The following is a 25,059-nucleotide window of genomic DNA, read 5'->3' as shown; positions in this document are numbered from 1 at the left end:
GGCCCCCACATCAGATCAGCCCCCTTTCAGTCTGAACAGAACAGGCAGCGTCCCAGAGCGGCTGGGCTGGCCAAGAGCCTGCAGCTTAGCCCCACACAGCGCTAACACTGCTCCCTTAACCACACATGTACGCACACACACACACACACACACGCACGCACGCACGCACGCACGCACGCACGCACGCACGCACACACGCGCGCACACACACACACACCACACACCACACACACCACACACTATTTTAGTAGAAGATGGCATCATGCATGGTACTTCCTCCTTCACAGTCTGTTTCCTTTGTGCACAAAAACAACTTTAACCCTCTGAGACCTGAGGCCAATTCTACCGATGTTTTATAAATCCTAACAGTTTTCTGAAAGAAAGTGGTGCTCAAACCTTTTCATGTCAAGGAAATAATTGGTCTATACGGCGCACCTCAAAAACCTTGTTAACCTCTGCCCATATGGGGCATAGTCCTGCTAGATACAAATCCAATGGCCAGGACAAACAAACAAACACACAAACACACACATGCAGTCAAACTCTGAAACCTGAATTAAGAATCAAGTTTATTGTCACATCTCTGTTTTACAGGTGTAAAGAAGAGGGTGAAATATTATGTATTTGCTTAAGCTGCATAGTTGATTTGTTGTTAAAGGAGGGAGGAGAGGGAAAGCAGAGAGAAAAAAAGAGAATCTCCAAACTATATATATAGATATTTCAATGCCACTCAAGCCTCACATGTACTGGTTAAACATCATTTTGGATATATTTCATCGCCGTTTAAATCTTGGAGAACGTACAGAGAAGAAAAAGCTAGCCCTAAACCTGTGTCTCATGCAAGGCGGTCTCTCGACTGCTTGTCCCTGGGTTTGTGGAAGCGTTGGTCTGACTCTGAGGCAGCTCTTCGGCGAAGGTTTTCTCCAGCACCTTCAGGACAGACCTACGGAAAACCTCCTTGAAATCCTGTCCCATGAACACATACAGCAGCGGGTTCAGGCAGCTGTTGAGAAGTGCCAGGCCGTAGGCCAGGGGGAACCAGAAGACGAACACACCATAAACCGTTTCACCGGACTCTGTCTCCAGGACAGTCACAAGCCTAATGAGAGTCACGATGTGGAAGGGAGCCCAGCACAGGAAAAATGCTGTGATAACAGCTGCCATGATCTTGAAGGAGCGAGCTGTTTGGCTGGCCAGAGAACGATTATTCCTGAGCCGGTGGATGATGACAGAATAGCAGGAGACGATGACAGGAAAAGGGACCACGAATCCCGTGACGAAGCCAGTGATAATCAAGGCCCCATATTGAAATGCCCACAACTGCTTCACTTCAGCTGTACTGTTGTCATCAGTGAGTGCATAGTTGTAGTAGCACCGGACCTTAGAGTCGGAGGTCTCTGTGTCCCTAAGGATGAGGTGAGGAGAGGTGAGAGCCAAGGCCAGCAACCAGACACCCAGACTCACCCAGGACGCCTTCCTGACACTGCGGTGGTTCTTGGCCCACACTGGCCACACCACACACACACATCTGTCAACACTGATGACCACCAGGGTGTAGATGCTGGCACACATGTTCATGAAGAAAACGGTACCGTCAATTTTGCACATGAATTTGCCAAAAGGCCAGTGGTCGTCCAAAGCTCTTTTTGTGATTCTCAGGGGCACGAAGGCTGTGACGAGGAAGTCGGCCACGGCGAGGTTGAGGTACCAAACGGTGCTGACGGTTTTCTTCATTTTGAAGCCCGTCACCCAGATGACAACACCGTTCCCCAACACGCCGAGCACAAAGACCAGGCTGTAAATGGCCAGGGACACGATGGTCATAATCTCCATTGTCCTAAAACCTAAAATAGCAAAACAAAGGTTTAAGGCTTTGTCTTAACACTACATTTATTATACTGAAATTATTTAGTGTCCTCCCTGGCTAAAATGCCAATAAACTGAGAAGAAAAAGGAAGAAAAGAAAAGAAAAAGAAAATCATAGCAATTGTGCAGCTGGTAACTAGTTTTTAATTTTTGGCATGGAGTTAGGTATGGGTATGATGTTTTCAAAAACCATCGCAAACGAGTTGAGCTAAAATGTACCGATGTTTGTCAGTTTTGGACAAAAACATCTGCTAAGGTTTCTAACAGGAGAGATGTTCTAAAGATCAATTAATATCCTGCACACATGATCACCTGTTAAAAGACACACATAGCTCCCTCTGTTACTGGTACAAACTAAAATTACAAACTAAATCATAGATAAGCCTGACATTACCAAATACATCTGATGAAATTTCACAACATCAAAGTGTTGAATAGCTCTATGTTCTAGATAGCAATATAGAAATGAAATAAAAGATACCTGTTTCAAAGCGTTGAAGAGACGTCAGTCAGATGAATGTCTTGTTCAAACTGTGATCAGTGGACACTGAGGAGCTCAGCGCACATTCTAGCACCCTGTGGGTGTCATATGCATGCGATCCATATCCATATCCTTGCCCATATCCTTGCTGTCGGGCAGAAACCTCATATGTAATTTTTTTCACTACTTTGTCAAACAAAAGTAGCAAAATCTGTGTCTTGTTAGATTAATAGATCAACTTAGTTTTTGTTTTACAATGTCAAGTGAAGAATCAGAATCAGTTTTTGAAAAATCTTTAAAGTGAAATTGTGTTTCTGAAAAGTAAACATTTCAGACATACCAGGTTTCCACCCGACTGCGACGATATGCACAGAGATCAGAGATCAAAAACAGAGATCAAAAACAGCAGCCTAGACTTCACTGTTTCACGTAGGTCAGTGGGTGTCAAACCTTTTAATGTTTTTTTTTTTTTACATTTTAGCCAGATTATTTAAATTCCCTTTGCCCTGCTGCCGCTAGTTACCCAAATGGCTACTAAATGTTTACTAGATGTTTATGTAGCAGAGTGACTCACTGCCTCATCCTGATGGCCTCAAAAGACTAGTATCTCCCTCAGTCCATAGGGATGTCCCTTTGGATCAATGGTTAATATATTGGACATTCACATGGGAGACCAGAGTTCAAATACCGGGCGTTACATTTGTACATATGTTTACTAAATGCCATAATATACACTGTAATAGACACTTTATATGATAAACTGTTAACTTTATTATTGCGACCGTAGTATGTGAACGGTCACAGCTTGACTGTATCTCTGTCACGCCTGACACTGTGGTTCCCCTGACGCATCACTGTGACATGTGATGTCACCTGTGATGTCACAGTGATGTGTCAGGGGAAGCAAAGTGTCAGGTGTGGTCTATGGGTTTTTTCCGCTCTGACATCACGCTTGGTAAACACTCTTTTATGCCCATATATGGAGATCCATGATGTCATCAATATTAAGCCTGCATCTAACAGGACTTCATATGGGAATGCCCATATATGGAGGAAGACAGCCCATATCTGTTTGGCTGGTTCAGACAGGGATCTCCATGTATTGGCATACAAGGGCTTGTATGTATGATGTCAGATGGACTAAACGTCATAGCATTTTCACATAACGAATAACTGAGTAAGCATGTTTGGGCTCTCACAGCATATCTCCATACTGTACATTGATCTCCATACATGGGTACCAGGGGTCTCCATATATGGGTAACTGGTCCGATATACATCACTGGCCAGACGGCCAGAAGACATGGAACAACCTCGCCCTTTAGGGCGCGGTCGCCTGTCACCCTGAGGCGTCTTACTAGTATACTATATAGTGTATTTACTGTACATAGCACTTTATTTAAAATAGGTTTAATGTATTGACTGCACTTTTTATGGGGCGGCATAGCTCAGGGGTAGAGAAACCGACATTAGAGCACGAAGGGTTCCCAGTTCGAATCCGGGCTCCCCCTGAGTTAATGTCGAACGGTCCTTGGGCAAGACTCTGAACCCCACATTGCTCCCGGTGAGCAGGTTGGTGCCTTGCATGGTTTCCTCTGCCACCGGTGTATGAATGTGTGTGTGAATGGATGAATGTTATGCACAATCTCTGTAAAGCGCTTTGGATAAAAGCGCTATATAAATGCACCATTTACCATTTTTTATAGGTTAAAATATGCATGCACACCAAAATGACTACTGAGGACTGGACGAGATTTACACACACACACACACACACACACACACACACACACACACACACACACACACACACACACACACACACACACACAAACACACACTATTTTAGTAGATGACATCTTAGATGGTACTTCCTCCTTCACAGTCTGTTTCCTTTGTGCACAGAAACCACTTTAACCCTTTGAGACCTGAGTCCAATCTACAAATGTTTTATAAATCCTAATTTCTGAAAGAGAGTGGTGCTCAAACCTTTTCATGTCAATTATTGGTCTATACGGCGCACCTCCAAAACCTTGTTAACTTCTGCCCATATGGGGCATAGTCCTGCTAAATACAAATCCAATGGCCATGCAGGACAAACAAACAAACAAACAAACACATGCAGTCAAACTCTGAAAACTGAATCAAGAATCAAGTTTATTGTCAGATCTCTGGTTTACAGATGTAAAGAAGAGGGTGAAATGTTATATATTTGCTAAAGCTGCATAGTTAATGTGTTATTCAATAGTGAGGAGATGGCAAGCAGAGAGATCAAACTTTAAAGATGCACATCAAAGAGAAACTAAAAAAATAAATAAAGAAATAAAGAAATAATAATAATAATATATATATATGTATATATATATATATATATATTAAAGGTGTCAAAATTATCGCGTTAACTGCGGTAATTAATTTATTTTATTAATTGCGTTAAATTTTTTAACGCAATTAATCCAAAAGCAGAACGACCTGCTGCGGTGGAACACTATCTGCGGTGGAACACTGTCTTACTGTAGCCTATAGCGCTGCCACTGCTCCTCCTCCACCCCCCCCCCCTCCCCTTTCTACACACAAGCATGTCACTCTGACTGCAGCAGCGAGAGACGGAGGAGAGCTAAGAGCTGCGGTTTCAAAGTGAAACAGGATTTAGATCGTTCACTGGAATAATACCTGATCATCATACAATACATCTGACAAATATATAGTCTAGCCTACTTCTACCTCTGTTCCTAAAATCTGCGATGTTGTTAGGGTGCTGGGCTGCTGGCCTGAGTGCTCCAAACTTACTTGGATCAGATGAAAGACGCACGGCACTGCCAGTCATGACATTAGCTTAACGATCGATCGCCTCGTTGAAAATGCGCATTTGACCCAAGCAATCAACAGCACAACATTAATGGCAGCTGTTACAAACGCTTGTTTTCTCTGTCCTGTGCACGTGTGTCAGCTGTTTTATCTGTAACCTAGATGTCAAATAATTCTGTGTTGTATTGCAGTGGTTCTCAACCTATGGGTTGGGAACCCTAGGGGGATCCCCAATTTTATTTTGGGGGGGTCCCCAGATGTTAAGCTTAATGTTAACATTGTTTTCTCACTCAACAATAAACAGACCAACATACAGTATAGGTGTGGCATCTGCACATTTCTAAACTGACAAATTAAGGGCTTTTTTACTAGGCCTATACCATACCTCTGGTCAAACATTAGTCAAATTATCAAATATTAGAGGCAGAAATTCTGAAAATAGCAGATCTACATGCTTGTGGATCTACATGCTCACAAGCATGTAGATCTGCTATTTTCACAAGCAAACAGTCAAAACTAATGTAATGCCAACTCCAACAATTCCAAGTGCTCAGGGTGTGTGGTGTGGGGGGGGGGGGGGGGGGGGGGGGGGGGGGTCCCCAGTTCAAATATGATTATTTTGGGGGGTCACAGCCTGAAAAGTCATGTGTAAGCCAGTGTTTTAGACGTAGCCATGGGCCTATTGTATAAATATTTGCTATTGCTACACAATAAATGGTAAGGTAAAAAAAAATGCATAAATAGTAATAATAATAACAATAATGATAATAAACATATATATAGTCCTACATATTGTATGATAAATCTATCTTTGCCTTTAGCTTGCCATTACCGCAACAATATACATAAAGAAATGGCATATTTTGGACATAGTTCGATTCGTGATTAATCATGATTAATTAATTTTTGAGCTGTGATTAATCTGATTAAAAATTTTAATCATTTGACAGCCCTAATATATATATATATATATATATATATATATATATGACATATCCCTTTAATTAACATGTCAATGCCACTCAAGCCTCACATGTACTGGTTAAACATCATTTTGGATATATGTCATCGTCTTTTCAATCTTGGAGAACGTACAGAGAAGAAAAGCTAAAAGCTAACCCTAAACCTATGTCTCATGCAAGGCGGTCTCTAGACTGCTGGTACCCTGGGATTTTGGAAGCGTTGGTCTGACTATGAGGCAGCTCTTCGACGAAGGCTTTCTCCAGCAACTTCAGGACAGACCTATGGCTATGGAAAACCTCCTTGAAATCCTGACCCATGAACAAGTACAGCAGCGGGTTCACGCAGCTGTTGAGAAGTGCCAGGCCGTAGGCCATGGGGAACCAGAAGACGACCACACCATACAACGTTTCACTGGACTCTGTCGCGAAGACAGTCACAAGCCTAATGAGACACATGATGTGGAAGGGAGCCCAGCACAGGAAAAATGTGGCGATAACAGCTGCCATGATCTTGAAGGAGCGACCCTTTTGGCTAGCCAGAGAACGATTATTCCTGAGCCGATGGATGATGACAGAATAGCAGGAGACGATGACAGCGAAAGGGATCACGAATCCCATGAGGAAGCCAGCGATAATCAAGGCCCCATATCGAAATGCCTCAGTGAGTGCATAGTTGTTGTAGCAACAGACCTTAAAGTCGGAGGGCTGTGTGTCCATAAATATGAAGTAAGGGGAGCCGAGAGCCAAGGCCAGCAACCAGACACCCAGACTCACCCAGGACGCCTTCCTGACACTGCGGTGGTTCTTGGCCCACACTGGACGCACCACGCATACACATCTGTCAACACTGATGACCACCAGGGTGTAGATGCTGGCACACATGTTCATGACGAAAACGACACTGTCCATTTTGCACATGAATTTGCCAAAAGGCCAGTGGTTGTCCAGAGCTGTTTTTGTGATTGTCAGGGGCAGGAAGGCTGTGACGAGGAAGTCGGCCACGGCGAGGTTGAGGTACCAAACGGTGTTGATGGTTTTCTTAATTTTGAAGCCCGTCACCCAGATGACAACACCGTTCCCCAACACGCCGAGCACAAAGACCAGGCTGTAAATGGCCAGGGACACGATGGTCATAATCTCCATTGTCCTAAAACCTAAAATAGCAAAACAAAGGTTTAAGGCTTTGTTTTAACACTACATAATATTATATTGAAATTATTTAGTGTCCTCCCTAGCTAAAATGCCAATAAACTGAGAAGAAAAAGGAAAAAAAGAAAAGAAAAATAAAATCATAACAATTGTGCAGCTGGTAACTAGTTTTACATTTTTGGCATGGAGTTAGGTATGGGCATGATGTTTTCAAAAACCATCGCAAACGAGTTGAGCTAAAATGTACCGTCAGTTTTGGACAAAATCATCTGCTAAGGTTTCTAACAGGAGAGATGTTCTAAAGATCAATTAATATCCTGCACACATGATCACCTGTTAAAAGACGCTCATAGCTCCCTCTGTTACTGGTACAAACTAAAATTACAAACTAAATCATAGATAAGCCTGACATTACCAAATACATGTGATGAAATTTCACAACATCAAAGTGTTGAATAGCTCTATGTTCTAGATAGCAATATAGAAATTAAATAAAAGATACCTGTTTCAAAGCGTTGAAGCGACGTCAGTCAGATGAATGTCTTGTTCAAACTGTGATCAGTGAACACTGAGGAGCTCAGCGCACATTCTAGCACCCTGTGGGTGTCATATGCATGCGATCCATATCCATATCCTTGCCCATATCCTTGCTGTCGGGCAGAAACCTCATATGTAATTTTTTTCACTACTTTGTCAAACAAAAGTAGCAAAATCTGTCTTGTTAGATTAATAGATCAACTTAGTTTTTGTTGTACAATGTCAACTGAAGAATCAGAATGAGTTTTTGAAAAATCTTTTAAAGTGAAATTGTGTTTCTGAAAAGTAAACATTTCAGACATACCAGGTTTCCACCCGACTGCGACGATATGCACACTCAATCTGAAACTTCTTTGTGAAAGTAGTTCAAAAAGAGAGATCAGAGATCAAAAACAGAGAGGTTTTTTCCGCTCTGACATCACGCTTGGGAAACACTCTTTTATGCCCATATATGGAGATCCATGATGTCGTCAATATTAAGCCTGCATCTAACAGGACTTCATATGGGAATGCCCATATATGGAGGAAGACAGCCCATATCTGTTTGGCTGGTTCAGACAGGGATCTCCATGTATTGGCATACAAGGGATTGTATGTTTGATGTCAGATGGACTAGACGTCATAGCATTTTCACATAACGAATAACTGAGTAAGCATGTTTGGGCTCTCACAGCATATCTCCATATACAGTACATTGATCTATGGGTACCAGGGGTCTCCATATATGGGTAACTGGTCCCATATACATCACTGGCCAGACGGCCAAAAGACATGGCACAACCTCGCCTGTCACCCTGAGGCGTCTTACTAGTACACTATATAATGTATTTACATAGCACTTTATTTAAAATAGGTTCAATGTATTGACTGCACTTTTATAGGTTAAAATATGCACACACACTAAAATGACTACTGAGGACTGGATGAGAATTACACATACACTATGCACACACACACACACACACACACACACACACACACACACACACACACACACACACACACACACACACACACACACACACACACACACACACACACACACACACACACACACACACACACAATTTTAGTAGAAGATGACATCATGCATGGTACTTCCTCCATCACAGCCTGTTTCCTTTGTGCACAGAAACCACTTTAACCCTTTGAGACCAGAGGCCAATTCTACAAATGTTTTATAAACCCTAACAGTATTCTGAAAGAAAGTGCTGCTCAAACCTTTTCATGTCAAGGAAATAATTGGTCTATACGGCACACCTCAAAAACCTTGTTAACCTCTGCCCATATGGGGCAGTCCTGCTAGATACAAATCCAATGGCCAGGACAAACAAACAAACACACAAACACATGCAGTCAAACTCTAAAACCTGAATCAAGAATCAAGTTTATTGTCACATCTCTGGTTTGCAGATGTAAAGAAGAGGGTGAAATGTTATGTATTTGCTAAAGCTGCATAGTTAATTTCTTATTAAAGGAGGGAGGAGAGGGAAAGCAGAGAAAAAAAGAACACAAACTTTAAAGATGCAGTATCATAAGATGTATTTTGACAGGCATAAGATGTATTTCTGAAAATAGCCGATCTACAAGCTCACAACGCGTCGCAGCGCAACGTGTTGTGAGCTTATAGATCGGCTATTTTCAGCACGCAACTCCTGAGAACAACCACACATAAAATGACTGTCTTCTCCACTAGTCCCTCCCTAACATTTTAGTCTAGTTTTTATTTTGACAAAATTGTCAATATATTTAGTCTTAGTTTTAGTAATCACAGGCAGCTTAGTTTTTATTTCGTTTTTATTTCCTTTTCGTCAGTGAAAAAAACGCAGTAGACAAACATTTTTCGTCATAGTTTTAGTCGATGAAATCAACACTGGAACGGACTTAGGTCAAAATAACAGGCTGTTTTCCTGCCATTGCATTGGCTATTTTCTCCCGTCTGCATGCGCTCAGCACACATTCACACCTCCTCTCCCGCTGCAGTGGGAATTTCATTGTCTTCTAAATGTTAAAGGGATATTCCACTAAAAAAAATAAAAAAAAAAATGGTAATTTTTTCTTCTAATCTGGCTTTTGTGACCACCCTGGGCAGATTTTAATTTGCTTCATTCAATATTTGGTATTAATTTGATCAGACACGCCCCCTTCCTATACAAACCCATTCTAACTTCAAACTCAATTTTAACCATGATAAAGTCAATTAAAACGCCCATACTTTTTTTTTTTTTTTTTACTCCTGACTTCTAATACGTGAACTGGCCGTGAGTATTACAATAAAAAATTTAGTAAAAAACGTGGACAGCTCACGTATTAGGAGGGCGTCAGGAGTTACCAGCATCATGGTTAAAATGGAGTTTTAAGTTACATTGGGTTTGTATGGTAGGGGGCGTGTCTGATAAAATGAATATCAAATTATCTAAATACTGAATCAAGAAAATTTAAATATCTCCAGGGTGGTCACAAAAGCCTGAGTAGATGATACAATTACCAAAAGTTTTTTTTTTTTTTTTTTTAAGTGAAATATCCCTTTAATTAACATTACAATGCCACTCAAGCGTGGTTAAACATCACTTTGGATATATTTCATCGTCGTTTCAATCTTGGAGAACGTACAGAGAAGAAAAGCTAACCCTAAACCTGTGTCTCATGCAAGGCGGTCTCTAGACTGCTGGTCCCTGGGTTTGTGGAAGCGTTGGTCTGACTATGAGGCAGCTCTTCGGCGAAGGCTTTCTCCAGCACCTTCAGGACAGACCTACGGAAAACCTCCTTGAAATTCTGACCCATGAACACGTACAACAGCGGGTTCAGGCAGCTGTTGAGAAGTGCCAGGCCGTAGGCCATGGGGAACCAGAAGACAAACACACCATACGTTTTACTGGACTTTGTCGCCTGGACAGTCACAAGCCTAATGAGAGACACAATGTGGAAGGGAGCCCAGCACAGGAAAAATGCGGCGATAACAGCTGCCATGATTTTGAAGGAGCGACCTTTTTGGCTGGCCAGAGAACGATTATTCCTGAGCCGGTGGATGATGACAGAATAGCAGGAGACGATGACAGCAAAAGGGACCACGAATCCCATGAGGAAGCCAGTGATAATCAAGGCCCCATATCGAAATGCCCACAACTGCTTCGCTTCAGCTGTACTGTAGTCATCAGTGAGTGCAAAGTTGTTGTAGCACCGGACCTTAGAGTCAGAGGTCTGTGTGTCCCTAAAGATGAGATGAGGGGAGCTGAGAGCCAAGGCCAGCAACCAGATACCCAGACTCACCCAGGACGCCTTCCTGACACTGCGGTGGATCTGAGCCCACACTGGACACACCACGCACACACATCTGTCAACACTGATGACCAACAGGGTGTAGATGCTGGCACACATGTTCATGAAGAAAACGGTAGCGTTCATTTTGCACATGAAATTGCCAAAAGGCCAGTGGTCGTCCAGAGCTGTTTTTGTGATTCTCAGGGGCAGGAAGGCTGTGACGAGGAAGTCGGCCACGGCGAGGTTGAGGAACCAAACGGTGCTGACGGTTTTCTTCATTTTGAAGCCCGTCATCCAGATGACAACACCGTTCCCCAACACGCCGAGCACAAAGACCAGAATGTAAATGGCCAGGGACACGATGGTTATAATGTCCATCGTCCTAAAACCTAAAATAACAAAACAAAGGTTTAAGGCTTTGTTTTAACACTACATGTATTACACTGAAATGGTTTAGTGCCCTCCCTAGCTAAAATGCCAATAAACTGAGTAAAAAAAATAAAAAGAAATCATAACAATTGTGCAGTTGGTAACAATTTTTAATTTTTGGCATGGAGTTAGGTACTGTATGGGCATGATGTTTTCAAAAACCATCGCAAACGAGTTGAGCTAAAATGTACCGATATTAGTCAGTTTTGGACAAAATCATCTGCTACGGCTTCTAACAGAAGAGATGTTCTAAAGATCAATTAATATCCTGCACACATGATCACCTGTTAAAAGTCACTCATAGCTCCCTCTGTTACTGGATCAAACGAAAACTACAAACTAAATCATAGATAGGCCTGACCACTAAATACAGCTGATGAAATTTCACAACATCAAAGTGTTGAATAGCTCTATGTTCTAGATAGCAATATAGAAATAAAATTAAAGATACCTGTTTCAAAGCGTTGAAGAGACGTCAGTCAGATGAATGTCTTGTTCAAACTGTGATCAGTGGACACTGAGGAGCTCAGCGTACATTCTAGCACCCTGTGGGTGTCATATGCATGCGATCCATATCCATATCCTTGCCCATATCCTTGCTGTCGGGCAGAAACCTCATATTTAATTTTTTTCACTACTTTGTCAAACAAAAGTAGCAAAATCTGTTTTTTGTTAGATTAATAGATCAACTTAGTTTTTATTTTACAATGTCAACTGAAGAATCAGAATCAGTTTTTGAAAAATCTTTAAAGTGAAATTGTGTTTCGGAAAAGTAAACGTTTCAGACATACCAGGTTTCCACCCGACTGCGACGATATGCGCACTCAATCTGAAACTACTTGATGGGTGATGTACCTGTATGTGTGGTTTCACAAATAGCCTGTTTCCTGTAGCCTGAGATCGAAAATAGCAGCTTAGACTTCAGCTGTTTCACGTAGGTCAGTCGGTGTCAAACCTTTGTATGTTATTTAAAACATTTTAGTCAGATTATATCCATTCCCTTTGCCCTGCTGCCCAGGCCAGGATTAACACCTCTGAGGACCCCTGGGAACTGAAGCTCTAAGGGCCCCCCTCTGTGTACGCGCTACAGCGCTCCATACTAACTCTTTTCAGCATTTTAAAAAGTAGCTTAACGATATCAGCAGCCAGTGAACACACTTAACCGATTTAGTGCCATTCCCGAGAATACTTGTGAAAAGTACTCGAGTACCCAGAGTGCCGATCCCGAGTATACTCATGAAAAGTAATATATTACTGTAACAGCGGTTATCCTACCGGGTACAATGGCGGAAGGTTCCGAGCCGATCTCCGTCGCTGATTTCTCATCATCACGGATCCACGAGCACAAAATAGTAATCCCATAATACTGAGGCAGACGGGGAATCTCATCTTTAATGTCCATTATCTCCAAACAACACTTTCAAGTGGGAGGATGGCAATAGATGATCGCTAATAAAACACATGTTGAAAAGCTCCGTTCCGCCATTACACAACACCACGTGGACGACGAGCGTCATGACGTCATGACGCGATGACGTCAGACCGGAAGTGTTAACGCTATGGACTTCTGGCCTTCAAAATAAGAGACAGGCCGTTAATGGGGCCAGCGAGAGGCACTCTGGACATTTTAATCCGTTAATCTCTGCATGGGGCACAGAATGGGTTAAGACAATCACAGTCTGAGGTAAGAAACAGTGGCAGTGTGGCCACTGACAATCAAAATAAAAAACAATGTACTACTATATGGTCAAAACAAACCATATCCTTCCCCCAAAAATTACAAAATACCATTAGTGACCAATTTCTGTCTCTGCTCTTCAATCAATCAATCAATCAATCAATCAATCAATCAATCAATCAATCAATCAATCAATGCTATTTTCAATGTTCATAGGCAGTATGTGACACACTCAAAAATCAGCAGTGGGAGGCATATAGAATATCGGTCGGTCTGTCTGTCTGTCTGTCTGTCTGTCTGTCTGTCTGTCTGTCTGTCTGTCTGTCTGTCTGTCTGTCTGTCTGTCTGTCTGTCTGTCTCTCTCTCTCTGCCCAGTAGTTCTCCTTGCTCTTCTTTGAGGATTGCTTTAATGGGGAAATGAAAGGGGAAGTTACAAGTTGCAACTTAAAACCACAAAAAGCCAAACAAGCAGCCTAAGCCCTAAGAAACCAACCTATTGGCCTAAGTGCTGTAAAGTCAGCCAGTCTGCCTGTCTTCCTCTCATGTCAGTAGTCTAGCCAAACACAACAAAATACACTTACTGTCCATGATCCTGAATTCTACAGTCCAAATTTGTCACATGCAGGTGGCAGCAGTGACAATGATAAGGCCATAATCCAGCCATATCTATTATTGCGACCGAAGGTCGCATATACTCTGAAAAACCGTGTCGCTTGAGTGACCTTCCTTCCTTCCTTCCTTCCTTCCATAACCTCTGTGATGTCAGTGTGATGTCAGCGAGATGTGACATCGCTTCCTGTACGGGGCGGCTACACGAAATGTGGATAACACTATATATGGAAATAGTCCAGTCCATCATGTCATATGGGACTACCGTCATAGACAGTAGCCAAAAGAGAAGGATACACAAAGACAAAAAAAGGAGGAGGAGGATAAAGATACCAAAAGGAGAGAGAAGAAAGGGTGGATGAGGTACAATGTGTCTCAGAAAAGAAAAGGAGGTGGCAACGGGGCGGCTAGATAAAGTTATTAGGCCTGGATCCGACTTTAAGTCGACGCACAGGATTCCAGAAGTGTATTGCTTATTCGCTCTTGTATCAAACTGGTACTCGAAACGTTCTTAGAATTTAATATATATTTTCTAAAGTAAATATGGGGGCGGCTGTGAAAAAAAGAGAATAAAAAAGATAAAAAGGAGGAGGAGGATAAAGATACCAAAAGGAGAGAGAAGAAAGGGTGGATGAGGTACAATGTGCGGTATCCTCCTTGTCAAGCTCGACGTTGGTCATTTGGACCTATACATGGAGAAATGGAGCGAACCTGTTTGGCCTAAACATGGAGATGTGGTACAGAATGACTCATATATGGGCATAAAAAGTATGTCATGTGATATCACTTCCTGTACAGACAGTCAAACAGACAGCCATTGACTCCGGCCTAACAATGGCTACTGTCTATGACGGTAGTCCCATATGACATGATGGACTGGACTATCTCCATATATAGTGTTCTCCACATCTCCATGTTTAGGCCCTATCGCTCACACCCTAGGTGGGGTTGGCGATAGGGCCTTTCTGTGTGGAGTTTGCATGTTCTCCCCGTGTCTCCTAGGGTTGATACCCTCACAAAAACATGAACAAACTCCCCCCAGAATGATAACAACTAGAATCGTCAGAGAAACGCTGTGGTTGGCCAGATAGTCAAGATTTGGCGCGACCTCGCCCTTTAGGGCGAGGTCGCATGTCACCCTGAGGTCGCATTCCACCCTCAGGTGTCTTACTAGTAGCTACAGTGTGCAGTGTACACAGTGTACAGTAGCCTACATCAGTGGTTCTCAACCTGTGGGTCAGGACCCCCAGGGGGTCCCCAGATGATTAACTTAATGTGCAACATTGTTTTCTCACTCAACAGTAAACAAACCATTTTTTATTTTTATTTTTTTATCTGTTTATTAGTTTTATACAGGATTTTTTAGGACATACAGGCATACAAATAAATATGTACATTAATGATTCAGTTCTGTAGATGTGTATACCACACATAACAAAATCACCCCCTCCTCCCTAAAGGGATTGTATGTATGATGTCAGATGGACTAGACGTCATAGCATTTTCACATAACGAATAACTGAGTAAGCATGTTTGGACTCTCACAGCATATCTCCAAATACAGTACATTGATCTCCATATATGGGTACCAGGGGTCTCCATATATGGGTAACTGGTCCGATATACATCACTGGCCAGACAGCAAGAAGACAAGGGACAACCGAGGTCACCTGTCACCCTGAGGCGTCTTACTAGTACACTATATAATGTATTTACATAGCACTTTATTTAAAATAGGTTCAATGTATTGACTGCACTTTTATAGGTTAAAATATGCACTCACACTAAAATGACTACTGAGGACTGGATGAGATTTACACATACACTATGCACACACACACACACACACACACACACACACACACACACACACACACACACACACACACACTATTTTAGTAGAAGATGACATCATGCATGGTGCTTCCTCCTTCACAGTCTGTTTCCTTTGTGCACAGAAACCACTTTAACCCTTTGAGACCCGAGGCCAATTTTACAAATGTTTTATGAATCCTAATAGTATTCTGAAAGAAAGTCGTACTCAAACCTTTTCATGTCAAGGAATTTTGGTCTATAAGGCGCATCTCCAAAACCTTGTTAACTTCTGCCCATATGGGGCATAGTCCTGCTAAATACAAATCCAATGACCAGGACAAACAAACAAACAAACAAACAAACACATGCAGTCAAACTCTGAAACCTGAATAAGAATCAAGTTTTTATTTACGTATTAGGAGGGCGTCAGGAGTTACCAGCATCATGGTTAAAATGGAGTTTGAAGTTACAATGGGTTTGTATGGGAAGGGGGCGTGTCTGATATAATGAATATCAAATTATCTAAATACTGAATCAAGCAAATTAAAATATCTCCAGTGTGGTCACAAAAGCCTGAGTAGATGATAAAATTATTACCAAACGTTTTTTTTTAAAGTGAAATATGCCTTTAATTAACGTTTCAATGCCACTCAAGCCTCACATGTACTGGTTAAACATCATTTTGGATATATTTCATCGCCGTTTCAATCTTGGAGAACATACAGAGAAGAAACGCTAACCCTAAACCTGTGTGTCATGCAAGGCGGTCTCTAGACTGCTGGTCCCTGGGTTTGTGGAAGCGTTGGTCTGACTCTGAGGCAGCTCTTCGGCGAAGGCTTTCTCCAGCACCTTCAGGACAGACCTATGGCTATGGAAAACCTCCTTGAAATCCTGACCCATGAACACATACAGCAGCGGGTTCAGGCAGCTGTTGAGAAGTGCCAGGCCGTAGGCCAGGGGGAACCAGAAGATGACCACACCATACAACGTTTTACTGGACTCTGTCGCCAGGACAGTCACAAGAAACATAATGTGGAAGGGAGCCCAGCACAGGAAAAATGCGGTGATAACAGCTGCCATGATTTTAAAGGAGCGACCTTTTTGGCTGGCCAGAGAACGATTATTCCTGAGCCGGTGGATGATGACAGAATAGCAGGAGACGATGACAGCGAAAGGGACCACGAATCCCATGAGGAACATAGCGATAATCAAGGCCCCATATTGAAATGCCCGTAACTGCTTCACTTCAGCTGTACTGTTGTCATCAGTGAGTACAAAGTAGCACTGGACTTTAAAGTCGGAGGAGGGCTGTGTGTCTCTAAAGATGAGTTGAGTGGAGCTGAGAGCCAAGGACAGCAACCAGACACCCAGACTCACCCAGGACGCCTTCCTGACACTGCGGTGGTTCTTGGCCCACACTGGACCCACCACACATACACATCTGTCAACACTGATGACCACCAGGGTGTAGATGCTCGCACACATGTTCATGACGAAAACGACACCGTCCATTTTTTACATGAATTTGCCAAAAGGCCAGTGGTTGTCCAGAGCTGTTTTTGTGATTCTCAGGGGCAGGAAGGCTGTGACGAGGAAGTCGGCCACGGCGAGGTTGAGGTACCAAATGGTGCTGACAGTTTTCTTCATTTTGAAGCCCGTCACCCAGATGACAACACCGTTCCCCAACACGCCGAGCACAAAGACCAGACTGTAAATGGCCAGGGACACGATGGTCATAATCTCCATCGTCCTAAAACCTAAAAATTGCAACAGTCCATGTATTATACTGAAGTTATTTAGCTAAAATGCCAATGAACTGGGGGGAATATGTAGACAAAAATCATAACAATTGTGCAGTTGGTAACTAGTTTTAGATGTTTGGCATGGAGTTAGGTACTGTAAGGGATATTATGTTTTCAAAAAGTTGAGCTAAAATGTACTGATCTGTGTCAGTTTTGGACAAAATCATCTGCTAAGGTTTCTATCAGGAGAGATGTTCTAAAGATCAATTAATATACTGCACACATGTTCACCCACGTTAAGACGCTCATAGCTCCCTCTGTTAACGGATCAAAGTAAAACTATAACTAACTAATCGTAGATAGGGCTGACATTACTAAATACAGCCGATGAAATTTCACAACATCAAAGTGTTAAATAGCTCTATATTCTAGATACCAATATATAAATTAAATAAAAGATACCTGTTTCAAACTGTCGAAGAGACGTCAGTCAGAGGAATGTCTTGTTCAAACTGTGATCAGTGGACACTGAGGAGCTCAGTGCACCTTCTAGCACCCAGTGGGCGTCATATGCATGCGAGCACCCTGTGGGTGTCATATCCTTGCTGTCGGGCAGAAACCTCACAAGTCAAATTTGTTACTCCTTTGTCAAACAAAAGTAGCAAAAACTGTGAGATTAATAGATCAACTTAGTTTTGTTTTACAATGTCAACTGAAGAATCAGAATACTTTTGTAAAAAGCTTTGAAGTGAAATTGTGTTTCTGAAAAGTAAACGTTTCAGACGTACCAGGTTTCCACCCGACTGCGACGATATGCAGACTCAATCTAGTACGAGATGAGATGACATCACCCTCTGAAACTACTTTGATGGATGATCTATGTCAGGTTTCTCAAAAATAGCAGCTTAGACTTCACTGTGTCACGTATATTGGGTGTCAAACCTTTTAATGTTATTTAAAACATTTGAGTCAGATTATATCCATTCCCTTTACTCTGCTGCCACTAGTTAACCAAGTGGCTGCTAAATGTTAGATTAGAACAAACTAGATGTTTATGTAGCAGAGTGACTGGGCTCTCACAGCATATCTCCATATACAGTACATTGATCTCCATATATGGGTACCAGGGGTCTCCATATATGGGTAACTGGTCCGATATACATCACTGGCCAGACGGCCAGAAGACATGGCTCAACCTCGCGAGGTCGCCTGTCACCCTGAGGCGTCTTACTAGTATACTAGTGTATTTACAAAGCACTTTATGTAAAATAGTTTCAATGTATTGACTGCACTTTTATAGGTTAAAATATGCACGCACGCACGCCGCACACACACACACACACACACACACACACACACACACACACACACACACACACACACACACACACACACACACACACACACACACACACACACACACACACACACACACACACACACACACACACACACACACACACACACACACACACTATTTTAGTAGAGGATAGCATCATGCATGGTACTTCCTCTTTCACAGTCTGTTTCCTTTGTGCACAGAAACCACCAATTCTACAAATGTTTTATAAATCCTAACAGTTTTCTGAAAGAAACCTTTTACATGTCAAGGAAATAATTGGTCTATACGGTGCACCTCCAAAACGTTGCTAACTTCTGCCCATATGGGACATAGTCCTGCTAGATACAATCAGGACAAACAAACACACAAACACATGCAGTCAAACTCCGAAACCTGAATTAAGAATCAAGTTTATTGTCACATCTCTGGTTTACAAGTGTAAAGAAGAGGGTGATGTTATGATGTACATGTTGTGTATTTGCTTAAGCTGCAGTGCATAGTTAATGTGGTATTGGAAAGCAGAGAGATCAAACTTTATATTATATATATATATATATATATATATATATATATATATATATATATATATATATATATATGACATATCCCTTTAATTAACATTTCAATGCCACTCAAGCCTCACATGTACTGGTTAAACATTTTGGATATATGTCATCGTCGTTTCAATCTTGGAGAACGTACAGAGAAGGAAAGCTAAAAGCTAACCCTAAACCTGTGTCTCATGCAAGGCGGTCTCTAGATTGCTGGTCCCTGGGTTTGTGGAAGCGTTGGTCTGACTATGAGGCAGCTCTTCGACAAATGCTTTCTCCATGTGAGAAAGCCTGTGTGTGTGTGTGTGTGTGTGTGTGTGTGTGTGTGTGTGTGTGTGTGTGTGTGTGTGTGTGTGTGTGTGTGTGTGTGTGTATGTCACGGTTTGATAGAGAAACAGTACGATCGAGAAACGGAGCACTCGTCGTGCGGCAAAGGGCGGAACAAGCGGTCGCTTTGAGCCACAACAACATCGCGTCGGCAGGAATGATAGCGCCTCACCCCACGGAGGTTAGGGTTAGGGTTAGGGTTAGGGTTAGGCATAGTTTTACTGAGGTTAAGGTTAGGGTTAGGGTTAGAGTAAGGCATAGTAAGCTAATGGCTAAACACTGCCGAGCTAGGCTAGTAAATAAAGAAAGAGAGTCACAAACGAGTGACGTCAGCGCCTAGTGAGTCAGCGCCTAGTGAATGGCTGTTGTCGCCATCTGGTGGTGATTGGTGTGTGGTGATTGGTGAACGACAAAACAAGCGCTCTTACCATGAACTTACTGAGTTACCCAAACGTACTGTAACATATATATGGATATATTTCATCGTCGTACGTACAGAGAAGAAAAACTAACCCTAAACCTGTGTCTCAGATACAGTTGTCTCTAGACTGCTGGTCCCTGGGTTTGTGGAAGCGTTGGTCTGACTCTGAGGCAGCTCTTCAGCGAAGGCTTTCTCCAGCACCTTCAGGACAGACCTACAGAAAACCTCCTTGAAATCCTGACCCATGAACATGTACAGTAGCGGGTTCAGGCAGCTGTTGAGAAATGCCAGGCCGGCGGCCATGGGGATCCAGAAAACTACCACACCATACAACGTTTTACCGGACTCTGTCTCCAGGACAGTCACAAGCCTAATGAGAGACATTATGTGGAAGGGAGCCCAGCACAGGAAAAATGTGGCGATAACAGCTGCCATGATTTTGAAGGAGCGACCTGTTTGGCTGGCCAGAGAACGATTATTCCTGAGCCGGTGGATGATGACAGAATAGCAGGAGACGATGACAGCGAAAGGGACCAGGAATCCCATGAGGAAGCCAGTGATAATAAAGGCCCCATATCGAAATTCCCACAACTGCTTCACTTCAGCTGTACTATAGTCATCAGTGAGTGCAAAGTTGTAGTAGCACCCGACCTTAAAGTCGGAGGTCTCTGTGTCCTTAAAGATGAGTTGAGGGGAGCTGAAAGCCAAGGCCAGCATCCAGACACCCAGACTCACCCAGGACGCCTTCCTGACACTGCGGTGGTTCCGGGCCCACACTGGACACACCACACATACACATCTGTCAACACTGATGACCAACAGGGTGTAGATGCTGGCACCCATGTTCATGAAGAAAACGCTACCATCCAATTTGCACATGAAATTGCCAAAAGGCCAGTGGTCGTCCAGAGCTGTTTTTGTGATTCTCAGGGGCAGGAAGGCTGTGACGAGGAAGTCGGCCACGGCGAGGTTGAGGTACCAAATGGTGCTGACGGTTTTCTTCATTTTGAAGCCTGTCACCCAGATGACAACACCGTTCCCCAACACGCCGAGCACAAAGACCAGAATGTAAATGGCCAGGGACATGATGGTCATAATCTCCATTGTCCTAAAACCTAAAATAGCAAAACAAAGGTTTAATGCTTTGTTTTAACACTCTATGTATTATACTGAAATTATTTGGTGCCCTCCCTCCCTAGCTAAAATGCCAATGAAATGGGGGAATATGTAGATAAAAATCAATTGTGCAGTTGGTAACTAGATTTAGATTTTTGTCATGGAGTTAGGTACTGTATGGGTATGATGTTTTCAAAAAAACATTGCAAACGAGTTGAGCTAAAATGTACCGATGTTTGTCAGTTTTGGACAAAATCATCTGCTAAGTTTTCTAACAGGAGAGATGTTCTAAAGATCAATTAATATCCTGCACACATGATCACCTGTTAAAAGTCACTCATAGCTCCCTCTGTTACTGGATCAAATGAAAACTACAAACTAAATCATAGATAGGCCTGACATTACTAAATGCAGCTGATGAAATATCACAACATCAAAGTGTTAAATACCTCTACAGTATATTCTAGATAGCAAAATAGAAATAAAATGAAAGATACCTGTTTCAAAGTGTCGAAGAGACGTCAGTCAGAGGAATGTCTTGTTCAAACTGTGATCAGTGGACACTGAGGGGCTCAGCGCACATTCTAGCACCTTGTGGGTGCCATATCCTTGCTGTCGGGCAGAAACCTCATATGTCCAATGTTTTACTTGTCTAACAAAAGTAGCAAAAAGTCTTGTTAGATTAATAGATCAACTTAGTTTTTGTTTTATAATGTAAACTGAAGAATCAGAATCAGTTTTTAAAAAATCTTTAAAGTGAAATTGTGTTTCTGAAAAGTAAACGTTTCAGACATACCAGGTTTCCACCCGACTGCAACGATATGCACACTCAATCTGAAACTATTTGATGGGTGATCTATGTGTGGTTTCCTTTGTTTCCTTTGTGCGCAGAGATAAAAAAAATAGCAGCTTAGACTTCACTGTTTCAAGTAGTCAGTGGGTGTCAAACTTTTTAATGTTAATTAAAACATTTTAGTCAGATTATATCCATTCCCTTTGCCCTGCTGCCGCTACGGGACCGTACCTATGTTCCCCAGGTTCTATGTTCTCCAGGCTCTATGTTCCCCACCTATCCCATCAGTCATCAGGACAAACAAACAAACACATGCAGTCAAACTCTGAAACCTGAATAAAGAATCAAGTTTACTGTCACATCTCTGGTTTACAGGTGTAAAGAATAGGGTGAAATGTGATGTATTTGCTATAGCTGCATAGTTAATGTGTTATTCAATAGGGAGGAGAGGGAAAGCAGAGAGATCAAACTTTAAAGATGCACATCAAAGAGAATCTAAAAATATATATATATGTGTATATATATATATATATATATATATATATACATATATATATATATATATATATATATATATATATATATATATATATATATATATACACATATATATATATATATATATATATATATATATACACACATATATATATATATATATATATATATATATATATATATATATATATATATATATATGACATATCCCTTTAATTAACATTTCAATGCCACTCAAGCCTCACATGTACTGGTTAAACATCATTTTGGATATATGTGGTCTGGTACTTTGTTCCTTATGTCTGCATTGGTCATTTTTCTTTTTTGTACATATTATCCAAGTACAGAATCTAAGCTTTCGTATGATGTATCATTTGTTGAAATTGGAGCATATTTGAAGAAGTTATGGACATTTTAAACTTGTTGCACCATAAAACCCAAAGAGCTTAAAAAGCCATTTGAATGCAAGGAACATTTTGACACCTCTAGGTAGCCAGAAGTGGGTGTGACAATGGGAGGGACAATAGGTATTTACCTACACCCCTAAATCACTCCCCCCAAGTCAAACCACACCCACAGTGGTATAGCTGTCAACTTCAAATTTACTTTTATTCCACTACAATTATTTAAAACTACTATTTAGTAGTAGACCTGTGGTAATATATTGCAGTGGTTCTCAACCTTTCCAGGCCACGACCCCCAAAATAATCATATTTTAACTGGGACCCCCCCCCCCCCCCCCCCCCCCACCCTGACAAGCACTAAGAGTTGAAGCATTACATTTTGTATAACACGGCTCTATTGTGAAAATAGCCGATCTACATGCTCACAACGCCTCGCGTTCTGCTATTTTCACAATTTCTGCCTCTAATATTTCACAATTTGGCCAATGTTTAATTTGTCATTTTAGAGGTATTTAAAAGTCCTTAAAAGCAATGTGCAGATACCCTCTATACACTTACACTTTATGTTGGTTTGTTTACTGTTGAGAGAGAAAACAATGTTGCACATTAAGTTAATCATCTGGGGACCCCCCAAAATAATTTGGAGACCCCCCTGGGGGTTCCGACCCACAGGTTGAGAACCACTGATATATTGTGCTATAGTGCTTGCAGCCATGTCAGAAATAGTGGCCAGTGGTCTTTTCTACCTCCTCCCCTCCTTATATGCCCATCCTGTCATTTTCTTCTTTTTGTAGTTTTTATTTTTCACTAAAATAGTGAATTACAAAAGAAAAAGTTTTTACAGTGTAAAAAAAAGTCTATTACAAAAGAAAGTGTTTACAGTGTACTCTTTAACGTTGGCTACAAAGCTTGCAGAGCATCTGCTGTACACAGCTAAAGCAGACAGCTAAAGCAGAAGCACGGTCTTCTACAGTTTGGATCAATGGATTTACACGTTTTCTTTCTTGGGAGCATTAGCAGCGGGCGGGCGTGCAAAACACACTTCTTAGGGCACTCTAGCTCGGACACAGAACGGAGAAACGTGTCCGTTCATGGGCTGCAGTGAGCTTGAGTAACAACTGAACTATAAAGCTGACGCCTCATTATTAAAACTTGCGCAAATGTAACGCTCTCTGTGTTAACGGCGACTGCTTCTCATAATAAACAGCCAGCGCTAGTGCGAAGCTAACGTTATAGTGTATCTCGCAGCTCGGCCACTCGTCTGTAGTAAAACATAAAGCCCCGCCGTTCTCGAGCGCTTCTTGCCTTTTGTGAACATTATATCCTAAAAGTAAAGGTCCTATGCCGGTCTCTCATCTGTTTACTTCATAAGCGTGGAAGAAAATCGAAGCAGCTTGTTGAAATAAAGTTTGTATCGTTTATTTTGTCAGCCGTGACCTTCCCCTGGTCACGTGGTATAGACACAACGAATAATAGAGGGGAAAATAATGCACCGGCTGACAAAATGAGCGATATAAACTCTTTATTTCAACACGCTGATTGGATTTTCTTCCACGCTTGAAAAGTAAACAGTTGAGAGAAGTGTATAGGACCTTTACTTTTTGGACAGAATGTTCACAAAAGGTAAGAAGCGTTCGTGAGCGGCGGGGCTTTATTTTTTACCACAGACGAGAGGCTGAGATGTGAGATACGGTGTATAGCGTTAGCTTCCCATTAGCGCCGGCTGTTCCATTACGAGAAGACATCATCGCTGCGTCTTTCTTTGTGTGCCCGAGAGCGACTCAGAGAGTCAGATCACGACGTATAAATCAAAAAATAAATCCTTCCAGAATACTGTCTCCTTTAAACCAATAACATTAGCGAGATGAAGTTAGTCACTGAGAGTGTTTACACACTAGAACCAGATGCACCACTGTATGGGGCGGTGCTCAAAGCGTGAAATTCGAGACAATGACTTCTCAGAGCGCAATCTGTCCTCCCCCAAAAACCAAGTACAATTCCTTCCAAAAGCAGCCTAGTTTAACAAATAAAAGTAGCCATTGTAGTACCTTAAAACAACTATCTTTTGACACGAAACCCTTGTTCTAAATTCGAACTTGTGTGAATTGGAAAAAAATGAAAAATACAAAAAACGACATTGACTTCATTTTCTCACTTTTCTACTGTTTTAAAATCGCCGACATTTGGACGGTTCCTCCAGCCTCAGTCACATATGTCATCGTCGTTTCAATCTTGGAGAACGTACAGAGAAGAAAAGCTAAAAGCTAACC

At 41.9% G+C, this 25,059-nt stretch overlaps 5 protein-coding genes across 5 annotated transcripts; all 5 read right to left on the bottom strand.

The window, feature by feature from the left end:
- Nucleotides 1-822: 822 nt before the first annotated feature.
- On the bottom strand, nt 823-1,833 carry LOC308281994 (chemerin-like receptor 1; the record flags this gene model as incomplete). The annotated part of the gene is made up of 1 exon (XM_080722342.1): nt 823-1,833. One exon carries the CDS (start codon nt 1,831-1,833, stop codon nt 823-825), a length of 1,011 nt encoding a protein of 336 aa, XP_080578468.1.
- A 4,455-nt stretch (nt 1,834-6,288) lies between these two features.
- LOC308281992 (chemerin-like receptor 1) lies at nt 6,289-7,260 on the bottom strand (the record flags this gene model as incomplete). The annotated part of the gene is made up of 1 exon (XM_080722340.1): nt 6,289-7,260. The coding sequence occupies one exon, from the start codon at nt 7,258-7,260 to the stop codon at nt 6,289-6,291; it is 972 nt and encodes a 323-aa protein (XP_080578466.1).
- Nucleotides 7,261-10,434: 3,174 nt separating this feature from the next.
- LOC308281991 (chemerin-like receptor 1) lies at nt 10,435-11,442 on the bottom strand (the record flags this gene model as incomplete). Its single annotated transcript, XM_080722339.1, has 1 exon — nt 10,435-11,442. One exon carries the CDS (start codon nt 11,440-11,442, stop codon nt 10,435-10,437), a length of 1,008 nt encoding a protein of 335 aa, XP_080578465.1.
- A 4,894-nt stretch (nt 11,443-16,336) lies between these two features.
- Nucleotides 16,337-17,086, bottom strand: LOC308281990 (C3a anaphylatoxin chemotactic receptor-like; the record flags this gene model as incomplete). Its single annotated transcript, XM_080722338.1, has 1 exon — nt 16,337-17,086. One exon carries the CDS (start codon nt 17,084-17,086, stop codon nt 16,337-16,339), a length of 750 nt encoding a protein of 249 aa, XP_080578464.1.
- Nucleotides 17,087-20,071: 2,985 nt separating this feature from the next.
- Nucleotides 20,072-21,082, bottom strand: LOC308281989 (chemerin-like receptor 1; the record flags this gene model as incomplete). Its single annotated transcript, XM_080722337.1, has 1 exon — nt 20,072-21,082. One exon carries the CDS (start codon nt 21,080-21,082, stop codon nt 20,072-20,074), a length of 1,011 nt encoding a protein of 336 aa, XP_080578463.1.
- Between the last annotated feature and the right edge of the window lie 3,977 nt (nt 21,083-25,059).

The sequence above is a fragment of the Nannobrachium achirus genome, assembly GCF_963921795.1.
Source record: "Nannobrachium achirus genome assembly, chromosome: 3".
NCBI classification, from domain to species: domain Eukaryota; kingdom Metazoa; phylum Chordata; class Actinopteri; order Myctophiformes; family Myctophidae; genus Nannobrachium; species Nannobrachium achirus.
Note: the sequence above shows the minus strand (reverse complement) of the source record. Positions and strands in the feature narration are given on the sequence as shown.